At 41.5% G+C, this 20,127-nt stretch overlaps 1 protein-coding gene across 1 annotated transcript in view; it reads left to right on the top strand.

The window, feature by feature from the left end:
* PHEX (phosphate regulating endopeptidase homolog, X-linked) overlaps positions 1-20,127 on the top strand; it is a 71,620-nt gene that overhangs the window by 18,018 nt on the left and 33,475 nt on the right. The window contains exon 3 of the mRNA XM_018044036.1: positions 6,170-6,228. Within this exon, the coding sequence (XP_017899525.1) occupies positions 6,170-6,228 (59 nt within the window). The remainder of the gene's footprint in view (positions 1-6,169; positions 6,229-20,127) is intronic.

Genomic DNA, 20,127 nt, shown 5'->3' with positions numbered 1-20,127 from the left:
GAGCTGCTTGTATATTTTTGAGATTAATTCTTTGTCAGCTGCTTCATTTGCTATTATTTTCTCCCATTCTGAAGGCTATCTTTTCACCTTGCTTATAGGTTCCTTCATTGTGCAAAAGCTTTTAAGTTTAATTAGGTCCCATTTGTTTATTTTTGCTTTTATTTCCATTATTCTTGGAGGTGGGTCATAGAGGATCCTGCTGTGATTTATGTCAAAGAGTGTTTTGCCTATGTTTTCCACTAGAAGTTTTATAGTTTCTGGTCTTACGTTTAGATCTTTAATCCATTTTGAGTTTATTTTTGTGTATGGTGTTAGAAAGTATTCTAGTTTCATTCTTTTACAAGTGGTTGACCAGTTTTCCCAGCATCACTTGTTAAAGAGATTGTCTTTTCTCCATTGTATATTCTTGCCTCCTTTGTCAAAGATAAGGTGTTCATAGGTGTGTGGATTTATCTCTGGGCTTTCTATTTTGTTCCATTGATCTATATTTCTGTCTTTGTGCCAGTACCATACTGTCTTGATGACTGTAGCTTTGTAGTATAGTCTGAAGTCAGGCAGGTTGATTCTTCCAGTTCCATTCTTCTTTCTCAAGATTGCTTTGGCTATTCAAGGTTTTTTGTATTTCCATACAAATTGTGAAATTATTTGTTCTAGCTGTGTGAAAAATTCCATTGGTAGCTTGATAGGGATTGCATTGAATCTATAGATTGCTTTGGGTAGTATACTCATTTTCACTATATCGATTCTTCCAATCCATGAACATGGTATATTTTTCCATCTATTTGTGTCATCTTTGATTTCTTTCACCAGTGTTTTATAGTTTTCTATATATAGGTCTTTTGTTTCTTTAGGTAGATTTATTCCTAAATATTTTATTCTTTTTATTGCAGTAGATTTATTCCTAAATATTTTATTCTTTTCATTGCAATGGTGAATGGAATTGTTTCCTTAATTTCTCTTTCTGTTTTCTCATTGTTAGTGTAAAGGAATGCAAGGGATTTCTGTGTGTTAATTTTATATCCTGCCACTTTACTATATTCATTGATTAGCTCTAGTAATTTTCTGGTGGTATCTTTAGGGTTTTCTATGTAGAGGATCATGTCATCTGCAAACAGTGAGAGTTTTACTTCTTCTTTTCCAATCTAGATTCCTTTTATTTCTTTTTCTTCTCTGATTGATGGAAGTCATGTGGTATTATTTCTGTTGCATTTTATGCTTTAGAAGAGAGTCACAAAGGCTAGCCTATAATCAAGAGGAGAAAACTTAAATCCACTTCTTAATGAGAAGAATATAAAAAAATTACAAACAGGTATTAAAACCAAGACAGGTCATGTTATATTGGAGAATAGTACAACTAAATATATGATATATTCAGATATAATTAGGGAGATATACAAAATATCTAAAGACAGACTTGGTATGGGTACTATCCCAGGAGAAGAAATAATAGCATCCACAACTGGTAGGCTCTGTTAGTACAGCTGCTTAATATCTCCAAGGCTCCAAATACATCCTAGAGTCAGGGAACTCTGGGAAATCAGGAAAGGTTTGATCATGCATCTCGTATAAAATGTTTTAATAATTCTTACTGAAGCTTCAGAGGCCCCATCAGGCTCCATCTGGTTGTTTGATTTCTTTGTTTTATCTGCCTTTGTCCCATAGAAGTTAGAAACATTGTTTCTACATGGCTCTTACCCTAATGTTTTGAAAGTTTATTCTTTGCTAAAGGGAGGGGAGTTGGGAGGAATGGGTAGAGTAGAGATGAGTTCTAGGAATACATTTCATCTTTGATACATGCTGTGGTTCAGCTCAATGTGATTTAGAAGCCAAGTTGAGAGGCATCTGGATTCTTCCCTCTTGACTCAAGGAGCAGACATAAAAATGCTGGATTCTTTGTGTAATAGTTTCCCACTGCTGTTGTAATGAATTATCACAACCTTATCAGCAATTCAGAACCAAACAAATGTGGTCTCTCACAATTCTGTAGGTCAGAAATGTGGGATGGCTTGGCTGGTTTCTCAGCTCCAGTTTTCATAAGGCTGAAATCAGGATGTCAGCTGGCTTGGCTCTTAGCAGGAGCCCCTGGGGAGAACCCTCTTCCAGTCTCTTTCAAGCATTGGCAGATCCAGTTCCTTGTGGTTGTAGAACTGAGGTTCTTACTTCTTTGCTGGTTGTCAGCTGGGGGCCGCTCTTAGCCCCTAGAGGACTCTGTCTGCTCTTTGCTGTGGCCCCTGCCTCTCACAGCCAGCCACAGCATGTCAAATCCACCTTGCCCTTGGAATTTCTCCAACTTTTTGTTCTGCAACATCTCTTCTTACTTTCTTTCCTATTGCATCTCTAGGGTTCAAGCCAGAGAAGGTTCCTCATTTTTAAGGATGTGCGTGATTAGATTAGGCTAGCCTGGGATTAGTTCAGTTCAGTTCGGTTGCTCAGTCGTGTCCGACTCTTTGCGACCCCATGAATCGCAGCATACCAGGCCTCCCTGTCCATCACCAACTCCAGAGTTCACCCAAACACATGTGTATCGAGTTGGTGATGCCATCCAGCCATCTCATTCTCTGTCGTCCCCTTCTCCTCCTGCCCCCAATCCCTCCCAGCATTAAGGTCTTTTCCAATGAGTCAACTCTTCGCATGAGGTGGCCAAAGTATTGGAGTTTCAGCTTCAGCATCAGTCCTTCCAATGAACACCCAGGACTGGTCTCCTTTAGGATGGACTGGTTGGATCTCCTTGCAGTCCAAGGGACTCTCAAGAGTCTTCTGTAGCACCACAGTTCAAAAGCATCAACTCTTCGCTCTCAGCTTTCTTCACAGTCCAACTTTCACATCCATACATGACCACTGGAGAAACCATAGCCTTGACTAGACAAACCTTTGTTGGCAAAATAATATCTCTGCTTTTGAATATGCTATCTAGGTTGGTCATAACTTTCCTTCCAAGGAGTAAGTGTCTTTTAATTTCATGGCTGCAATCACCATTTGCAGTGATTTTGGAGCCCCCCAAAATAAAGTCTGACACTGTTTCCCTTGTTTCCCCATCTATTTCCCATGAAGTCATGGGACCAGATGCCATGATCTTCGTTTTCTGAATGTTGAACTTTAGGCCAACTTTTTCACTCTCCTCTTTCACTTGCATCAAGAGGCTTTTTAGTTCCTCTTCATTTTCTGTCATAAGGGTGGTGTCATCTGCATATCTGAGGTTATTGATATTTCTCCTGGCAATCTTGATTCCAGATTGTGCTTCTTCCAGCCCAGTGTTTCTCATGATGTACTCTGCATATAAGTTAAATAAGCAGGGTGACAATATACAGCCTTGACGTACTCCTTTTCCTATTTTGAACCAGTCTGTTGTTCCATGTCCAGTTCTAACTGTTGCTTCCTGGCCTGCATATAGGTATCTCAAGAGGCAGATCAGGTGGTCTGGTATTCCCATCTCTTCAAGAATTTTCCACAGTTTATTGTGATCCACACAGTCAAAGGCTTTGGCATAGTCAATAAAGCAGAAGTAGATGTTTTTCTGGAACTCTCTTGCTTTTTCGATGATCCAGCGGATATTGGCAGTTTGATCTCTGGTTCCTCTGACTTTTCTAAAACCAGCTTGAACGTCTGAAAGTTCACCCTTCACGTATTGCTGAAGCCTGACTTGGAGAATTTTGAGCATTACTTTACTAGCGTGTGAGATGAGTGCAATTGTGTGGTAGTTTGAGCATTCTTTGGCATTGCCTTTCTTTGGGATTGGAATGAAAACTGACCTTTTCCAGTCCTGTGGCCACTGCTGAGTTTTCTAAATTTGCTGGCATATTGAGTGCAGCACTTTCACAGCAAAATCTTTCAGGGTTTGAAATAGCTCAACTGGAATTCCATCACCTCCACTAGCTTTGTTTGTAGTGATGCTTTCTAAGGCCCACTTGACTTCACATTCCAGGATGTCTGGCTCTAGATGAGTGATCACACCATCTTGATTATCTGGGTCATGAAGATCTTTTTTGTACAGTTCTTTTGTGTATTCTTGCTACCTCTTCTTAATATCTTCTTCTTCCGTTAGGTCTGTACCATTTCTGTCCTTTATCGAGCCCATCTTTGCATGAAATGTTCCCTTGGTATCTCTAATTTTCTTGAAGAGATCTCTAGTCTTTCCCATTCTGTTGTTTTCCTCTATTTCTTTGCATTGATCTCTGAGGAAGGCTTTCTTATCTCTTCTTGCTATTCTTTGGAACTCTGCATTCAAATGGGAATAACTTTCCTTCTCTCCTTTGGTTTTCACTTCTCTTCTTTTCACAGCTATTTGTAAGGCCTCCTCAGACAGCCATTTTGCTTTTTGCATTTCTTTTCCATGGGGATGGTCCTGGGATAGTCTAGGATCATTTCCGTTTTAAGCTCCTTGACCTTCATTACACCTGCAGAGTCCTTTTTGCCATGCAGTGTAGCATATCCACAAGATCCAGAGATGAAGGCATGGACATCTTTGGGAGGATGCTTAATCATGTTTAACTAGAAGTTTTGACATTAGTTCGGTAAATGTGCTTTCTTAAGCCAGCCAGTAAATTTGTGTCAAATGTTAGGGTTTATTAAAACATGAATCCTAAATTTGAAGGCAAATAATATATATTTTTATGCAAATGAATATAGGTTTCAGCTTTGACAAGAGGCACTCTTTCTTGATTTCCAGTGTTGTCTCCAGTATAATGGTGAAGAAAACTGTTTTGAAGTCAGACAGACTAGACCTTGTGCAACTATATAGTGTTTGTCAATCTCATTGTCCTTTCCTGTGAGATAGGCTTTCCCCCGATAGAAACTAGGAATTATTAACCTGTGGCTAGAAAGTGTATAGGGCATAATAAGTGCTCAGAGAGTGTTAGCTGCTGCCACTACTGCTACTAATGATACTAACAAGATGACCGTCATGGGCGTTTTATAAGAGGAGAAGGTATGGGTGGACCAAGTAGAGTGAGCACTTGGATTTCCTGCCAGTTTCATGTTAGTCTGACATAAATTATTAGTCTGATGGAATTACTCTTTTAGACATAAATTGGTAAAATGATTGTTCTGAAAAGGGATTTATATGTTTATTCTAAGTACTTTAGCTTAAGACAAAGGCTTGGTTTTAATCATAAAGGGCAGTGCCTGAAAATCACAGGCATAAAGTCAGGGGTCAGCAATCTATGGCTTGAGGCCTAAATCTTGCCTGCTGCATGGTTTTGTACAGCCCAGAAGCTAAGAATGATGTTTAGAGATAAATGTTCATAGTTGGTTTGATGGTAGGAAGCACTAACTTTGAACCTCAAAGCGTAATGTTCTCCTGCCACTAAAGAATTTTTTCCTCTCATTAATAGGCCCATATTACCAAAAATTATTCTCGATATTTTCACTTTCATCAATAAAACTTGATAGACAATTTTCTCTCACTATAGAAGAACCTACATAATATCCTTCATTTTGCCTCTTGGTCCAGGAAATGCCTAAATGTTTACGATCTGTTTACAGAGAAAATTTGCTGAGTCCGAGCTAAGTAACCTCCTGTGCATTTAAAATGCAGTGTAGACTCTTCATAGCTGGACGGCACTCCCAAGATCGCTTAGTGCAGTACCTTAGTGTTATAGAGAAACTGAACCAGAAGATAGGCTACTTGTGCACCACAACCTGGCTAATTAGTGACAGAGCCTGGATGAGCCATTAGAACCTTTGGTGCTTAAATCAGTAAATGTTCCTTGGGAGCTGGCAGACCTTCTAGGTAGCATGGTTTTGCTTTATTCTCTCTCTTTACACGGACTTCTGTGTTGTCACCTGTCTCAAGCCTTTAATGGACAAGTCAACCTACAAAACTCAGCTGTCCTGTGGCCCCATTGAACAGGGCCTGCTAAACATCAGTGTGTTGCTGTTTCCATCTGTGGGTGGATCTCTTTAGATCTGAGAATTTTTCATTAAAGTTGTTTCAGAAGCCCTGGTACCCTTTTCCATTTTCAGTAATGGTGAATAACCAGATAGGTTTAGGATGATATTGTTCATAGAGCAGAGCAATAGCCCTTAACTGAGGTGATAATTTCCCCTCATGTCCCACTTCCTCATTGTTCCCTGGTTATTTGCTAATAAATTGTGCCAGCTTGTATGTGTTTCACACACTCCTGCCTGGATAATGGTGATCACGTGGTGGTGTTTGTTTCTCTTTCTACAGGTGGTTTACAAATCCAACGACTGTCAATGCCTTCTACAGTGCATCCACCAACCAAATCCGTGAGTACTGGCTCCTTGTCCCCTTAATGTGCTCCAAAATGGGCAGAACTGTGATTTAAGAGTAGGGCATTCTTTATTTCCCCCAGAAGTGACCAGGTATGTTGGTGAAGAAAGTTTGTTTCCCTGCCTATATGTCCAGCTTTCCTCATTTTCTTTACCTTATAAGTTTTTTTGAAAGCTTTATATAACAAAGTGTTAGTTGCTCAGTCATGTCCAACTCTTTGTGACACCATGGACTGTAGCCCACCAGGCTCCTCTGTCCATGGAATTCTCCAGGCAAGAATACTGGAGTGAGTTGCCATGCCCTCCTCCAGGGGATCTTCCCGACCTAAGGATCCAACCCAGGTCTCCAGCATTGCAGGCAGGTTCTTTACCATCTGAGCCACCAGGGAAGCCCAAGCTTTATATAACCATTAAGTTAAAAAAAAGAAAACAACTATAATATATAAAACTGCAGTGATGTTGGCCATGAAAAAGGAACAAGCTTGCACTTTTCTGTCATGATGGTCTTACTGATGTTTATTTTATTTCTAGGATTGATGGGAAAAACAAGTAGGTAACTGGGCAGATTTTAGAAGCTTTTAAGAAAAGCTTTGAAATGGTCTCAATAATCCTGGGATGTAAAGTCTTGAGTTTTTTTTTTCTTACATGTACTAGTACATGGGCTCGGAGAAGGCAATGGCACCCCACTCCAGTACTCTTGCCTGGCAAATCCCATGGATGGAGGAGCCTGGTGGGCTGCAGTCCATGGGGTCACAAAGAGTCAGACATGACTGAGCGACTTCACTTTCACTTTTCATTTGCATGCGTTGGAGAAGGCAATGGCAACCCACTCCAGTGCTCTTGCCTGGGAAATCCTATTGAAGAGGAGCCTAGCAGGCTGCAGCACATGGAGTCCCAAAGAGTCAGACACAACTGAGCGACTAAACAACAGCAACAAATTAGGTACATAATTATAAATACCATGATAAGTTAAAAACATTATTAAGGATCATATTGCCACAAATAAAAAAAATCTGACCGCACCAAGTGTTGATGACAGAGATGTGTAGTGCTAGTAGAAATGTAAATTGGTTTACCCACCTTGCTGCACAGTTGGGCAACACCTGGAAAAGCCAAAGATGGATGCATATGTCCACGAATGTCATTTAAGCTCTTGACATGTGCCCGAATGCTGTCGCTCCAAGTGTGGCCCAGTGATTATCAGCAACAGAGCCCAAGGGGGAACTTGTTAGAAATGCAAATTCTCAGGCTCCACTTTAGACCTATTGTTCATAAACCCTGGATATGGAGCCCATAAATCTGTTTTATTAAGCCATCCAGGTGAGGCTAACATACTTGGGGAAACAGTGCCCTAGAGAAGTCTCACATGGGGAGGCCCACATGAGAATGCTCATAGCAGTGTTCTTTATAACAGCAGCAAAAGGGGAATAGCTTACCTGGCGCACCAAAAAAAGATGAATGAATTGTGCCATGTTCACACGAGGGCATGCCGTGCAGCAGTGCCCAGTGAGTGACCAGAGTGATGTGGATGAAGTTCACAAATAATCGGCTGTGTGTGTGTGTGTGTGGAAAAAACAACTTGGGAGAGTACATGGAGGAAGACATCATAAAAAAAAGAGTTGGAAAGCATGCAGAACAGTTCTATATATTGTCCACAGGTCCATCCATGTGTAGTAAAAGTATGAAGACATTGACAAAAAATGATAGACACCAAGCGCACGTGGGCAGTGAGCTGTTGTGGGAGGGCAGGCTATTCCCGCTGATGCCCTTGCTGGTTTTTCACCCCGCTTGCACCTCTTCTGGTCTCCACATGCCCTCGCTTGTATGGTGTGTACATTTAATCTCATGATTTTAAGTGCACATCTAATCCCATGGTTTTAGGCCCGTCTCTTTGCTGTTTGGTGAATGCAGGTGATGGAATTTATGAGGACTTGCTACCCTTGGCCCGCCCCTACTGTTTCCCCCAGGGATCCCTCTAATACCCTCCTCATTTGCCTCCCTGCTTCTGAACTCATCCCCCTTTGATCTAGTCTAAATATAACATTGTAGCCATTTTAATGCTTTTTACAGTTGTCTCAGGTCCCTCCTTTGCTCAAAACCCATTATTAGCATCCCACCTCACACAGAATACAAGCCATATTACTTGAAGTGGGGCCTGTTACTGAGGCCTGTTATCAGCTGCCTTTGTCCCCCATCTGTTTCAGCCGCACGGGCCTCCTTCCTGTTCCCGGACCACGAAATATTCTTCCTTCCAGGCATTGGTACTCAGGATTCTCTTTGCCTTGGAAAATCTCCCCAAGTGATCTGCAGAGTTTGTGCAGATCAAATCTTCCTTCAAATCCTTGCTTGAATGCCACCTTCTCACTGAGGCCTCCTGGCCACCCACTTGTGGCAGGTCTTCTGGCGTCCTGACAGGATTCCCTGACCAGAGAGAATAGCCCACTCCCAGCAGGCACACCTTTTTTTAGTGTCGCCCTCATGTGGCCACTTTGAGGAACGACAGTGTCTACAGAACTGGAACTGGTATGGGATAGTACTTAACAGTATGTTAGCTGGCGGTGTATTGTTATTATGAAAACGCTATTGCTTTCTTCCCCCACCCCCAGCTTTATTGCAGTATAATTGACAAGTAAAAATTGTATATATTTAAAATATACAACACGATGCTTTGCTATAGCTCTGAGTTGAGAGCTAAGCTGCATGTGTTACATGGGCACTTAGATTTTCAGTTCACTTCAATTGCTCAGTCGTGTCTGACTCTTTGCAACCCCATGAATCGCAGCACGCCAGGCCTCCCTGTCCATCACCATCTCCCGGAGTTCACTCAAACTCACGTCCATCGAGTCAGTGATGCCATCCAGCCATCTCATCCTCTGTCGTCCCCTTCTCCTCCTGCCCCCAATCCCTCTCAGCATCAGAGTCTTTTCCAATGAGTCAACTCTTCGCATGAGGTGGCCAAAGTATTGGAGTTTCAGCTTAAGCATCGTTCCTTCCAAAGAAATCCCAGGGCTGATCTCCTTCAGAATGGACTGGTTGGATCTCCTTGCAGTTCAAGGGACTCTTAAGGTCTTCTCCAACACCACAGTTGAAAAACATCAATTCTTCGGCTCTCAGCTTTCTTCAGAGTCCAACTCTCACATCCATACATGACCACTGGAAAAACCGTAGCCTTGACTAGACGGACCTTTGTTGGCAAAGTAATGTCTCTGCTTTTCAATATGCTATCTAGGTTGGTCATAACTTCTTCCAAGGAGTAAGTGTCTTTTAATTTCATGGCTGCAATCACCATCTGCAGTGATTTTTGAGCCCCCCAAAATAAAGTCTGACACTGTTTCCACTGTTTCCCCATCTATTTCCCATAGCTACTATTTATAATAATATGGGTTTTGTTTATATAATATGAATTATATCACTTGGAATAACTTATTGGGTGATAGAAAATTCTTTGAATTATCTATTTTTAAAGAAAATGTTTTACTAGGTACATGGAAAAGAATATATGTAGCATGCTAGAACACAGAAAGTTATAAAGTATACAAGAAAACATATAATAAAGTAAATAATGTTTATGAACCCACCACACATCCAAGAACCAGAACATTCCTGATGTCATTGAATTTGTCTATGTTCCTCTCCATGCCTTTCTTTTTTTAAAGATTCATCCAGGTAGCATGTGGCAGTATGACTTTCATTTTCACTGCTGTGTAACATTCCATTGTGTGACTGTACCCTAGATTACTTATCTGTTCTACAGAGCTATGAGTTTCCCTTTTCCTAGGTTTTCACTGTTCTAAACAGTGTTGCTCTAAATATTCTCATACATGTCCCCTGAAACAAGTGTTTCAGGTATATACTATGATTGGGTGGAATTACTGTGCAAATACTCAGCTTTACCAGGTAACACCCAATGTTTCCACAGTGAGTGTTCCAAAGTACAGAGTGTTTTCACCAGTTCTCATTTTCATCACTTCTTGGCATTGGTAGACAGAATTTTCACCATTCTAGTGAATGTAATAGATCAGTTCTTATGCCAGAAAAAGCATTGAGATAGATTCCTCACCAATATTTCCACATTCACTTTCCAATGTCAGTGAATGCTTACTGCTCTTTGGGGGATTTAAGTATGCCTAATAATATTTTTGCCTCCTGGATTCATCCCTGTTCAACCTTTTTAAAAATTTTTTAATCTGGGAAGAGCTGATCTTATCAGAGGTTTACTGAAGAAGCAGCCATTTCAGGGTAACCGAGTGGTTTCATGAAGCTCAGGAGCAGAGGGGGTTTGGAATGGACAATGTGAAGCAGTATTTTAATTAAGAGATTCAAGCTGTTTCTATTTTCCTAATGACCAGTGCTTGCTCTCATTGTAAATTACATTCTCAGGCAAGATGACAAGGAGTCCTATGGGTAACTTTTTTTCTCTCTTCTCTTTCTTATTTTCTGGACTACAAACGAAGACAGGTGGAGTTCCTTCTTATACATTTCCCCACTGGGTTTCCTGGGATGCCCCCCCCCTCCTCAACCCCCAACTGCCTTCTTTTTGCTCCACTGAAGAAGTGGAAAATTGAGGTGATTTTCTAAAATGAATATCTTTATTGATTAGGGGCAGATTCTGACAGCATGTGGCCATCTGTTTAATTGGGTTTCACATCTAGTTGTAGCTATACTTAGTAACGTGATTTATGAGAATTTCACTCAGTTCCCATTATCATTTTCTGATTTATGCCATTTAAGTCAACTTCTGCATGTGGTAGAGACTTGAGTAGAAAATAGAAAACCTGTAGGGTTTTTGTTTATTTGTTTGTTTGATTTTACAAATCCATTCTTGTATGTGAAATCCTATGACTCGTGGTCATCTTTCAATGTTCGACTTTTGCAGGGTGTTTGTAGCTTCTTATTTTTCTACCCTTGTCAAGCTAGGTAGCAGTGTCTTCAGACACAGAGTGTAGTGTGGAATAATAATGACTTAAATCTGCTGTATGGGAAGTTATACTCAGGAGCTATTGCATAATTTAATTATATTTGAACCGATAAGGTGGTTAAACAGGAAGACAAGGAGCTGAGGTTGTTAGTGCCTAAACTTGTGCTTCCCTAACTCTGTGATAAATGTAGAGCTGGTCTTCCTGCTTTTAGTAAGGAGACCAAACTTTGATGAGAGACCTTGTATGCCACTGATTCAGTTGCATGACCTTGGGCAAGGTGTTTCTCCTTCCTGAGCCCTCTTGTCCTCATCTGCCATATGTTGAGGTTATAGTTTTTGATAGGATTTAACAAGATCAATTTGAAAAGTGCCAGCATATCGTCAGGGTCATGGTTTTGTATATCAAAAACCGGCATGCCCACCAGTAATGCCTGGGATAGCCAGTCGGTCACAGGATACACAGCATAATATGAAGCTTGGGGGAAGGGATATTTTGAACTTTTGTCCTCAGAAGATTTTATACATTAAAACAATATTTCGGTAAACTTCCATGGTGGTCCAGTGGATAAGACTCTGAGCTTCTCCTGCAGGGGGCTTAGGTTCGATCCCCAGTTAGGGAACTAAGATCCCGCATGCCACATGGAGTGACCGAATAAATGTTCATAGCAGCTTTATTCATAATAGCAAAAATCTGGAAAGAACCTAATTTCCATCAACAGGAGAGCAGGTGGATGAATTGTGGTATATTCATACAACTGGATATTACACAGCAATGAAAAAGAACAAACTGCTCCATTCTACAGTGTGTGAGGATGCTGCTCACTTATAATGCCCAGTGAAACAATGCGTGGTTCCATTTATATGAAGTTCAGGAATAGGGAAATGAATTTGTGGTCGAAGTGATAGGATTAAAATAATGATGCTCTTTGTTTGGGGGGATATTGACTGAGATGGGGGCATGGAAACATCATCTTGATCTAGGAAGTGGTTGCACAGGTGATACTTCGGTAAAACCTCACTGTGTTCTATTCTAATTTTTTTATATACCATAAAATTTTGCCTTTACTTTATGTATATAATACCTCAACGTAAATAGTAATACCTCCGTTCTCCCTTTAAAATATTTTAGAATAGCATATAGCACACATAGACATATGGGCTGATGACAGGTGACCTCAGACCAAGCTGCCAGAAGTGTAGATGAGGGATCACAAACATTTTCTATAAAGGGCGAGATAGTAAATACTTTTGGCTTTGGAAGCCATATGATTTCTGTTGCAAATTCTCAACTTTGCCATTGCAGCCATGGACAATTCATAAACAAATGAGTGTGGCTGCGCTCCAGTGGAACTCTTTAGAGGGCTGCAGTTTGCCAGTCGGAGGTGGAGAGCACTGGGAGAGGACGGGATCCAGGGAACCTTGTAGTATGTTGCTGCCTCAGGTTCCAAAGTATAATACTTTGGGTCCAGTCAGGCAGTGGTCCCGAGCCGTGGTGGGGAGCCACTCACATTTGGTTCTCATCTCCACTGATATGGACTGGTGTTTAGCAGAAGATTCACTTCATGTATTCCGTATCAAAGTGTATCTGTGTAGTGCCTCATTTCAGTATTAGTTTTTTATCTTAATAGGTCTCAAATCATATTAAGCATTTATTTTAAGCAAATAAAATCTTGGTTTGAAAATAAGCAAGGCCTAAGGGCTAAAACCAATGATTTTATTATCTTATACACAAGGGATTTAGTTGCCTCAGTTTAATCACAGATACTCTGCTAAAGAAGATAAGCCTTTGTCCAGAGGCTGGGCTTATACTGGCATCAAACTGTAGAATTAATCCTGAAATCAAACATAGACTTGTTTTGCTGTTAAGGAAATAACTGTGTTTCAGACTGGTAGAATTTCTCATGCTTTGCTGACTGCCTGAAACCATAAAGTGGAAGCCAAGTTAGCAAATACTCACCTGCGGCCTCTACTGGACTTTAATGAAATTAAATCCCTGAATCTACTTGATGGTGTGTTTGAGGAGAATTTGAAAATAATCTGCCGTAGTTTGGGAGCTCAAAGAAAGGAAACTCAAATGGCCACGTAATCCAGACTTCTTATTATCTAGAAGAGATCCTGACAGAGCAATTCTTAGTAATTTTTCTACTGGTTCATGTCATATTTATAGTGCCCCCCCCCTCCACAATGATTCTTACTTTCTGGTAGTCACACTCCTGTGTAGTCTATCCAGCACCGGATGAGGCTGACCTCTGTAACTAATAGGATACTGTAGAAATGGCAGAGTGTGACTTCTGAGGCTAGGTCATAACAGACATATGACTTCTGCCTTGCTCTCTTGGATTGATCACCTGGGGGGAAGCCAGCAACCATGTCATGAGGGCCCTCAGGAAGCTGGTGGGGAGGTCCACGTGTAAAGGACCCAGGGCCTCCTGCCCGTGACCAGCACCCGGTGCACCTGCCATCTTGGAAGCTGGTCCTGTAGTCCAGCCAAGCCTTTGGATGATGGCGGCCCACACTGGTATCCTGACAGCAACCTCATGAGAGACCCTGAGACAGACCATCCAAATAAGCTGTGTCTGAATTCCTGACCCAGAGAAACTGTGAGACAGTAAATGTTTATTGTTTTGAGCCACTATTTGGGGGGAATGCTTTGTTAGAAAGCAAAAGATAAGTAATACAGACATTACAACTCCCCAGGTACTGAGTTCAGTGCTAGGTCTATATAATATTGTATGGTGCAGTAGTTAAGAGTGTGGGCTTGGATTCTGAATCCTGACTTGGCCACTGATAACTCGCGACCTTGAACAGGTTGCTTAACATCTTTAGGCATCAGTTTAATTATCTATAAAATGGAGATAATAGTAGTAACTATCCTGTAGGGTTGTGAAGATTAAAGGTGGTAATATATATAAAATGCTTGGAAGAGAAACTGGTTTGTAGTAGGTAATCAATAAATCTTAGCTGTTAAAGAGTTCTTGCTTTTGAGGCATCGGGAGAGAGAGACTTGTGATCAGTCATTTATAAGAGATCATAGTGTGCAGTGGAAGGGTGTGCAGTGCATCCTGGTAGCCTCAGAGCAGTGGTAATTACCTAGGGGAGTGAAGGTTTGCTTCACAGTGAAAAAGGCATTTGAGTGGGCTTTGAAAGGAGAAGAAATCTGTAGGCAAAGATGGTAGGTTGGGACATGCAGAAGTACTGGCTGGTACAAAGACAACACACACAGAGGATGGCAAGGTGGTCACAATTGCTGGGGGACAGACTGCATGTGTTAGATGCGAGGAGAAAGGCATGACGGGAGATGAAATGTAGGAGAAGTAAATAAGGACCTTATAAGCCACATTGAGGAGCAAGCCATAGGGAACTGGTATAGCTTTCTTTCTGGAGAAGAAAATGGCACCCCACTCCAGTATTCTTGCCTGGAGAATTCCATAGAGAAGAGCCTGACGGGCTACAGTCCATGGAGTTGCAAAGAGTCAGACACAACTGAAGTGACTTAGCACAGCACAGCACATTGTTTCTTTGGGAGGTGAGAAATGTCAGTCTCAGTTCCTTGGTCTTAGTCTCAAAGATCATGGCTTGAAGAGGGAAAAGACTGAGGCTCCTGAGGCCACTGAGGCCAGCTAGGGGTTGGGAAAGTGGTTCAAGAGAAGATTGGGGAGGGTGTAAACCTAGGTGGTGGCAGTGGTGAGAAGAATTAGGGAGTGGATAAGTTAAATCCCAAGATTGTTCTCAAATGATGGTGTAATAATAATACAAGTAGTTTCACAACTTTTCCAATGATGCTTTGAAAAGAAAGTGAAGTTGCTCAGTCGTGCCCGACTCTTTGCAACCCCATGGATAGTAGCCTGCACCAAACTCCTCCGTCCATTGGATTTTCTAGGCAAGAGTACTGGAGTGGGTTGCCATTTCCTTCTCCAGGGAATCTTCCCAACCCAGGGATCCAACCCAGGTCTCTCACATTGTAGACAGACACTTTACCATCTGAGCCACCAGGGAAGTCCAGGACTCCCATAAAATGGAGAGTATAATTGTTCTTTGCAGCTGCTCTTCACTGAGAACCACTAACGTGCCAAGCATTGTGCTGGGTACTTTACCATGTGTCGTCTCTAGTCTTCACGGAAGGTCTCTAAGCTTGGCATTGTGGGCCATTTTACAGAAGAAGAAACTGAAGCTCAGGGAGGCCAAATCACATGTGAAAGAGCACACAGCTAGTGCAGCTGGGATAATAATGCAGCTTCTCTCTTTACAGACTTAATCTTCACCCTACACTGCTTGATGCTGGGTAAGAAATGTGAGAATTACATGAAATGGTACCTGTGAACACACTCAGACAAAATTGCAAGCATGATATAATTGTATGTTAGATATTCTGCCCTTTCCATGTGGTGGGGGGTTGTTTCTGTTTGATATGGAAGCAAGATATTGTTGGATGTGGGGACAGCCAGGAGGTGAGGATTGGAAGGTCAGGTGGCTGTGCTAATATCGTGTCTTCAAGGGTGGGGCCTGGAGCAGCCGCTGATGAGTGCCGTCTGTGAGAATGAGCTGTTTGGTTATGCCCCTGATCTTCCAACCATTGGATTCTGGCAGAGTGGAGGGTGGCGGGCGGGGGGGGTTATGGGTTATATATTTTGCTCTATTTCCCCCAAAATTGGAGAAGGAAATGGCAACCCACTCCAGTATTCTTGCCTGGAGAATCCCAGGGATGGGGGAGCCCAGTGGGCTACCATCTATGGGGTTGCACAGAGTTGGACATGACTGAAGTGACTTAGCAGCAGAAGCAGCATTTCCCCAAAATGTTTTTCTTCACAAAATTTACTGTGAAATTCAAAAACTTTTGTTAAGTGCATTGAGGTGAAGTCATGAGCAAACTGCAAATAGTTTGCAAAATGGTGTACGTGATGCACTTAGCAAGGTCATGGGACACCTGCTATGACTATTTTAAGACATTCTTGTCCTGGTCTAGTCCAAGACTCTGGAGGTCCTAATACAGCCTCCTGTCTTGGGGCCTGACTAAGGAGGCAGCTGAGAATGACATTCTGGGCAGTGCCACTGAGGGACAAGGTGCCTTTACGTGGGGAGCCCTGTAGTCTCACGGCATCCCTAGAAATGGTGACTACCAGGACCCATGCCCAGAGGGACATGTTTACCACCTGCCGTGTGCTTCTGAACATGTATGCATGGGGCAGGACACATGCTATTTCCAGCCAGAAGGCTGGCAGCTTCGCTGCAGGCCACCAGCAGAAAGCACAGAACAGTTTTAAAGGTCAGTAGGGCATCCCTTGTGGCTCAGCTGGTAAAGAATCCGCCAGCAATGCAGGAGACTTGGGTTCGATCCCTGGGTTGGGAAGATCTCCTGGAGAAGGGAAAGGCTACCCACTCCAGTATTCTGGCCTAGAGAATTCCATGAACTCTATAGTCCATGGGGTCGCAAAGAGTCAGACGTAACTGAGCGACTCTCACTTTCTGACTCAAGAGGCAGGCTGTGAGCGGAACATACTCTAGGAGTGACATGGATATGAGCCAGAGTGTGGAGAGCGTCAGAAAGCTGGAAAAGAGCCATGGTGAGAGGAAACGGGAGTCAGAAATCTCCCTCATCTGTCACGATGGTCACAATCTCACTTGTCCTCCCATGAAGAAAAATTAGTTGTTTTTAACCCGTATTACAAAAGTATTGTGCCAAATCTCAAAAAATTTAGATAAGCTAAAAATATTTTTAAAGTGAATCGTAATTTAAAAATAGCTACATTTAATACCTTTGTTGAATCTCAGTATGTTTATCTACCATATTTATAAATTGAAATTAAACATGAGCTCATCCAATTATGCTGTTCTTTTTCCCCACTGAAATTTGTAACAAATATTTTAGAAAATTTATTACGAATTCTTCTCAGTCACCATGCCTAGTATTCCACCAAATAAAAGCACCTAAATTTCTCTAATTTTCTACTGATAGACATTTAGGCTGTTCTACTATTGCAAACAACAACAACAGCAAAAACTACTGAGATGCATTTTGTGGCTAAGTCTTTGTCAAATATGAGAGTATTCTTTAGGGTAAATTCCCAGATGTGGAGAAATTGTGGAGTCAAATGGTATGCTCAGTTTATGAAGTTTTAAAATACATGTTATCCTGCTTCTCTTAAGAACAGTGGTACCAATTTATATCTTCATTAACAGTAGATGAGATGGTTTTCTTTTACTGAGTTAGGCATTGTGAAGATACTGATGGAGGAGATGAAGAAAGAGACTGAGTGTTTTTTTGCTTGTTTTGTCTAATTGATAAGGGGAAGATGTTAGTCACACCCAGGTATGGCTCAGTGACACTACACAGGCATTTGTTGAGGCATCTACTATTCTCCCAGGCCTGGACTGAACATCACTACCCATAGTGTCAGTTTTGAATACCTAGGATAGCAATTGTGTGTGTGAAATGACCTGGTGGAACATGAGTAGAATCCGAGATACTGAGCTGCACTGTGGGAGGAAATCTGTGTTTTCTCTGCCAAATGTTGAACTGGAGCAGTGGTTCTCAAAGCGTGGCCCCTGGATCAGTGGCATCAGCATCATTTGTAATAAACGGACCTTACCTGGTCCCATCCCTGACCTCCCAAATAAGAAACTCTGGTGATGGGCCCAGCAATATATGTTTTAAGAAGATTTTAACTATCAAACCTCTGCTGCATGCTGAAGTTTGAGAACTGCTGAGCTATAAAAATGGAGCAAATGCAAAAGAGGTCAGACTTGGGTGGGTAAAGGTAAGGAGGCTAACTTGTCCTGGTTTGCCTGGGACTGTCCCAGTTTCATCACTGAAAGCTCCACATCCTAGGAGCTCCTTCAAGCCTGGGCCAACAGTGATGGTTGGTCACCCTGGTAAATAAGAAGAGGATGTGTTTATTGCAGCCTGGAGGTAATTATGGCACAAAAAGAATAGAAAGGCCAGAAGAGAAGGTTTCAAGATGGAGGGCAGATTTTGGAAGCTGCTTTCTGCTTGTCAGTTCTAGGCTGATGGATATGGTGGCAGGAGGTTACCTGCGGGAAGCCAGCAGATGGCCAAGGCATCTTGCTGAATCCCTTGACATGAGTCACAGCTGTTAGAACTTGATATTTTCTGAAAAGGGGATGGTTGGCATTCACCAAACTACTGCAAGATGCCAAATTGAAAAAAAATCCACTATTAATCTTAGCAGTGATGACAATGAAATCCCTTTACAGCAAAAAATATAACCAAAAGTGCTTTGTAATTGCAGCAATTTCCATGTTCCTACTGATGGCCCCCTAGCTTCTAGAAGAATGGTATCCGGCTTATCTGATTATGAGAACTAATCCTGAATAAGATGTTACAGTCATTCTCTCTTAGAGTGAGAATTCAGCCTGGATTTTCCAAAGCACTTGCAATTAAAACTATTTTTGTCCTTTTGTAAAATCATAATTTATAAGCCATGTAAAGTTTCAGTTTTGAAAGAATAGTCTGTGAAATTATAATACAAATATCTAATCATATGTTACAAGTACTGTGTTGAGGAGCAATAAAGAGAGGAGAATGAGACAAGAGGGCTGATTTATATACATCAGTTAAGTTAAATATAAGCAGCTCCTTATTTTTCCTAAACTGAGATTTCTGTACTTGTTTGCATATTAGAATCACCCGGGGAGCTTTTATAAGCTCAGTATGCATCAGCATACTGACGTTTAGGGCTCCATCCCAGACATCGTGACCTGATGTGTCTGGGCCAGGGACATGGGTTTATTTTATAAAGCCTCCCCAAAGGATTCTAATATACAGTTGGGGTTGAGAATCCTTATTCTCACAGGGGAGGTCACAATTAGGACACACCAAAATAACTGGGGACCTGTTGAAAACTCTGACCCCCACTGATCTTACAAATCTTTTACCCATTAGCCTATACATGTTTATAGGTAACCCCTTTCCACAACACACATATGTATCTACTCCCATGTATCCAGTATTTCTCCACTGAATTTCAAGAATATTTCAATTAAACATACACTTCAGAGAGATTTGGTATCAATTCACCTTCCTCTTTAGATTTTACAAAATGGATTTTTTTTTTCTAGTTACATCCTTTTCCCTTTCCCTGGGTTGTAGTTTCTTTGAGGACGTTTGTAGGTTTTGGCTTTCTTCACTTAGCTTGATGATCCTTAGTTTTATCTGTGCTCCTGAAAGTTGAATGGATGTATTCTTTTGTGTGTGTGTGGATTTCCCAGTTGCGCTGTGGCACAGAATCTTCCTGCCAGTGCAGAAGGTGCAGGAGACATGGGCCTCATCTCTGAGTCAGGAAGATCCCCTGGAGGAGGCAATGGCACCCCACCTCAGTGTTCTTGCCTGGGGAATCCCATGGACAGAGAAGCCTAGTGGGCTATAGTCCATGGGGTCATAAAGAGTCATTCGCTTGCACACATACTAAAAATTGGAGGCCTCCCATCTTATTAAATCTGATCAAACATGGAAACAATAGGAAATGATGTGCCAGTCTGACTATAGTTATTTTTAAAATAGTCACCATTTGTAAATGTTAATGTATTAAAAAAACTTCATACCTAAAAATAACCAAACTTTGGAAGATAATGCTTTTAAAATACTTGCCACATAAAAACCTTTCTGAGCCATACACTTACAGATATCAGATATGGAACTTAAAATTAATGTGGCAATTACATGAAAACATACAAGGGATGTAGGGAAAAGAGATTAAGTTCATTCAATATTGTTAGGACCAAAGGACTCTGATCTATATCAGTATTTTGTCTGATTTTCTCTTTGTAGCCTATGCTCTAACCACAAAAGGGAAAATATCTTACTTTCATTCTTCGGTGGTAGGGAAGGCTAAGGGGACATAGGGGTGATGGAATTGGCACAGAGCTGGGCAGGTCTTTTTATCTTGTCAATATTTGCTTTTTGATTGAGAGTTTATTGGAAAAAATATGCAAACCTCAAAACTACACTAGTTTGGCTATGA

Source organism: Capra hircus (genome assembly GCF_001704415.2).
Source record: "Capra hircus breed San Clemente chromosome X unlocalized genomic scaffold, ASM170441v1, whole genome shotgun sequence".
NCBI classification, from domain to species: Eukaryota; Metazoa; Chordata; class Mammalia; order Artiodactyla; family Bovidae; genus Capra; species Capra hircus.
The sequence above is the reverse complement of the archived record's forward strand: the minus strand, read 5'-3'. Positions and strand labels throughout refer to the sequence as shown.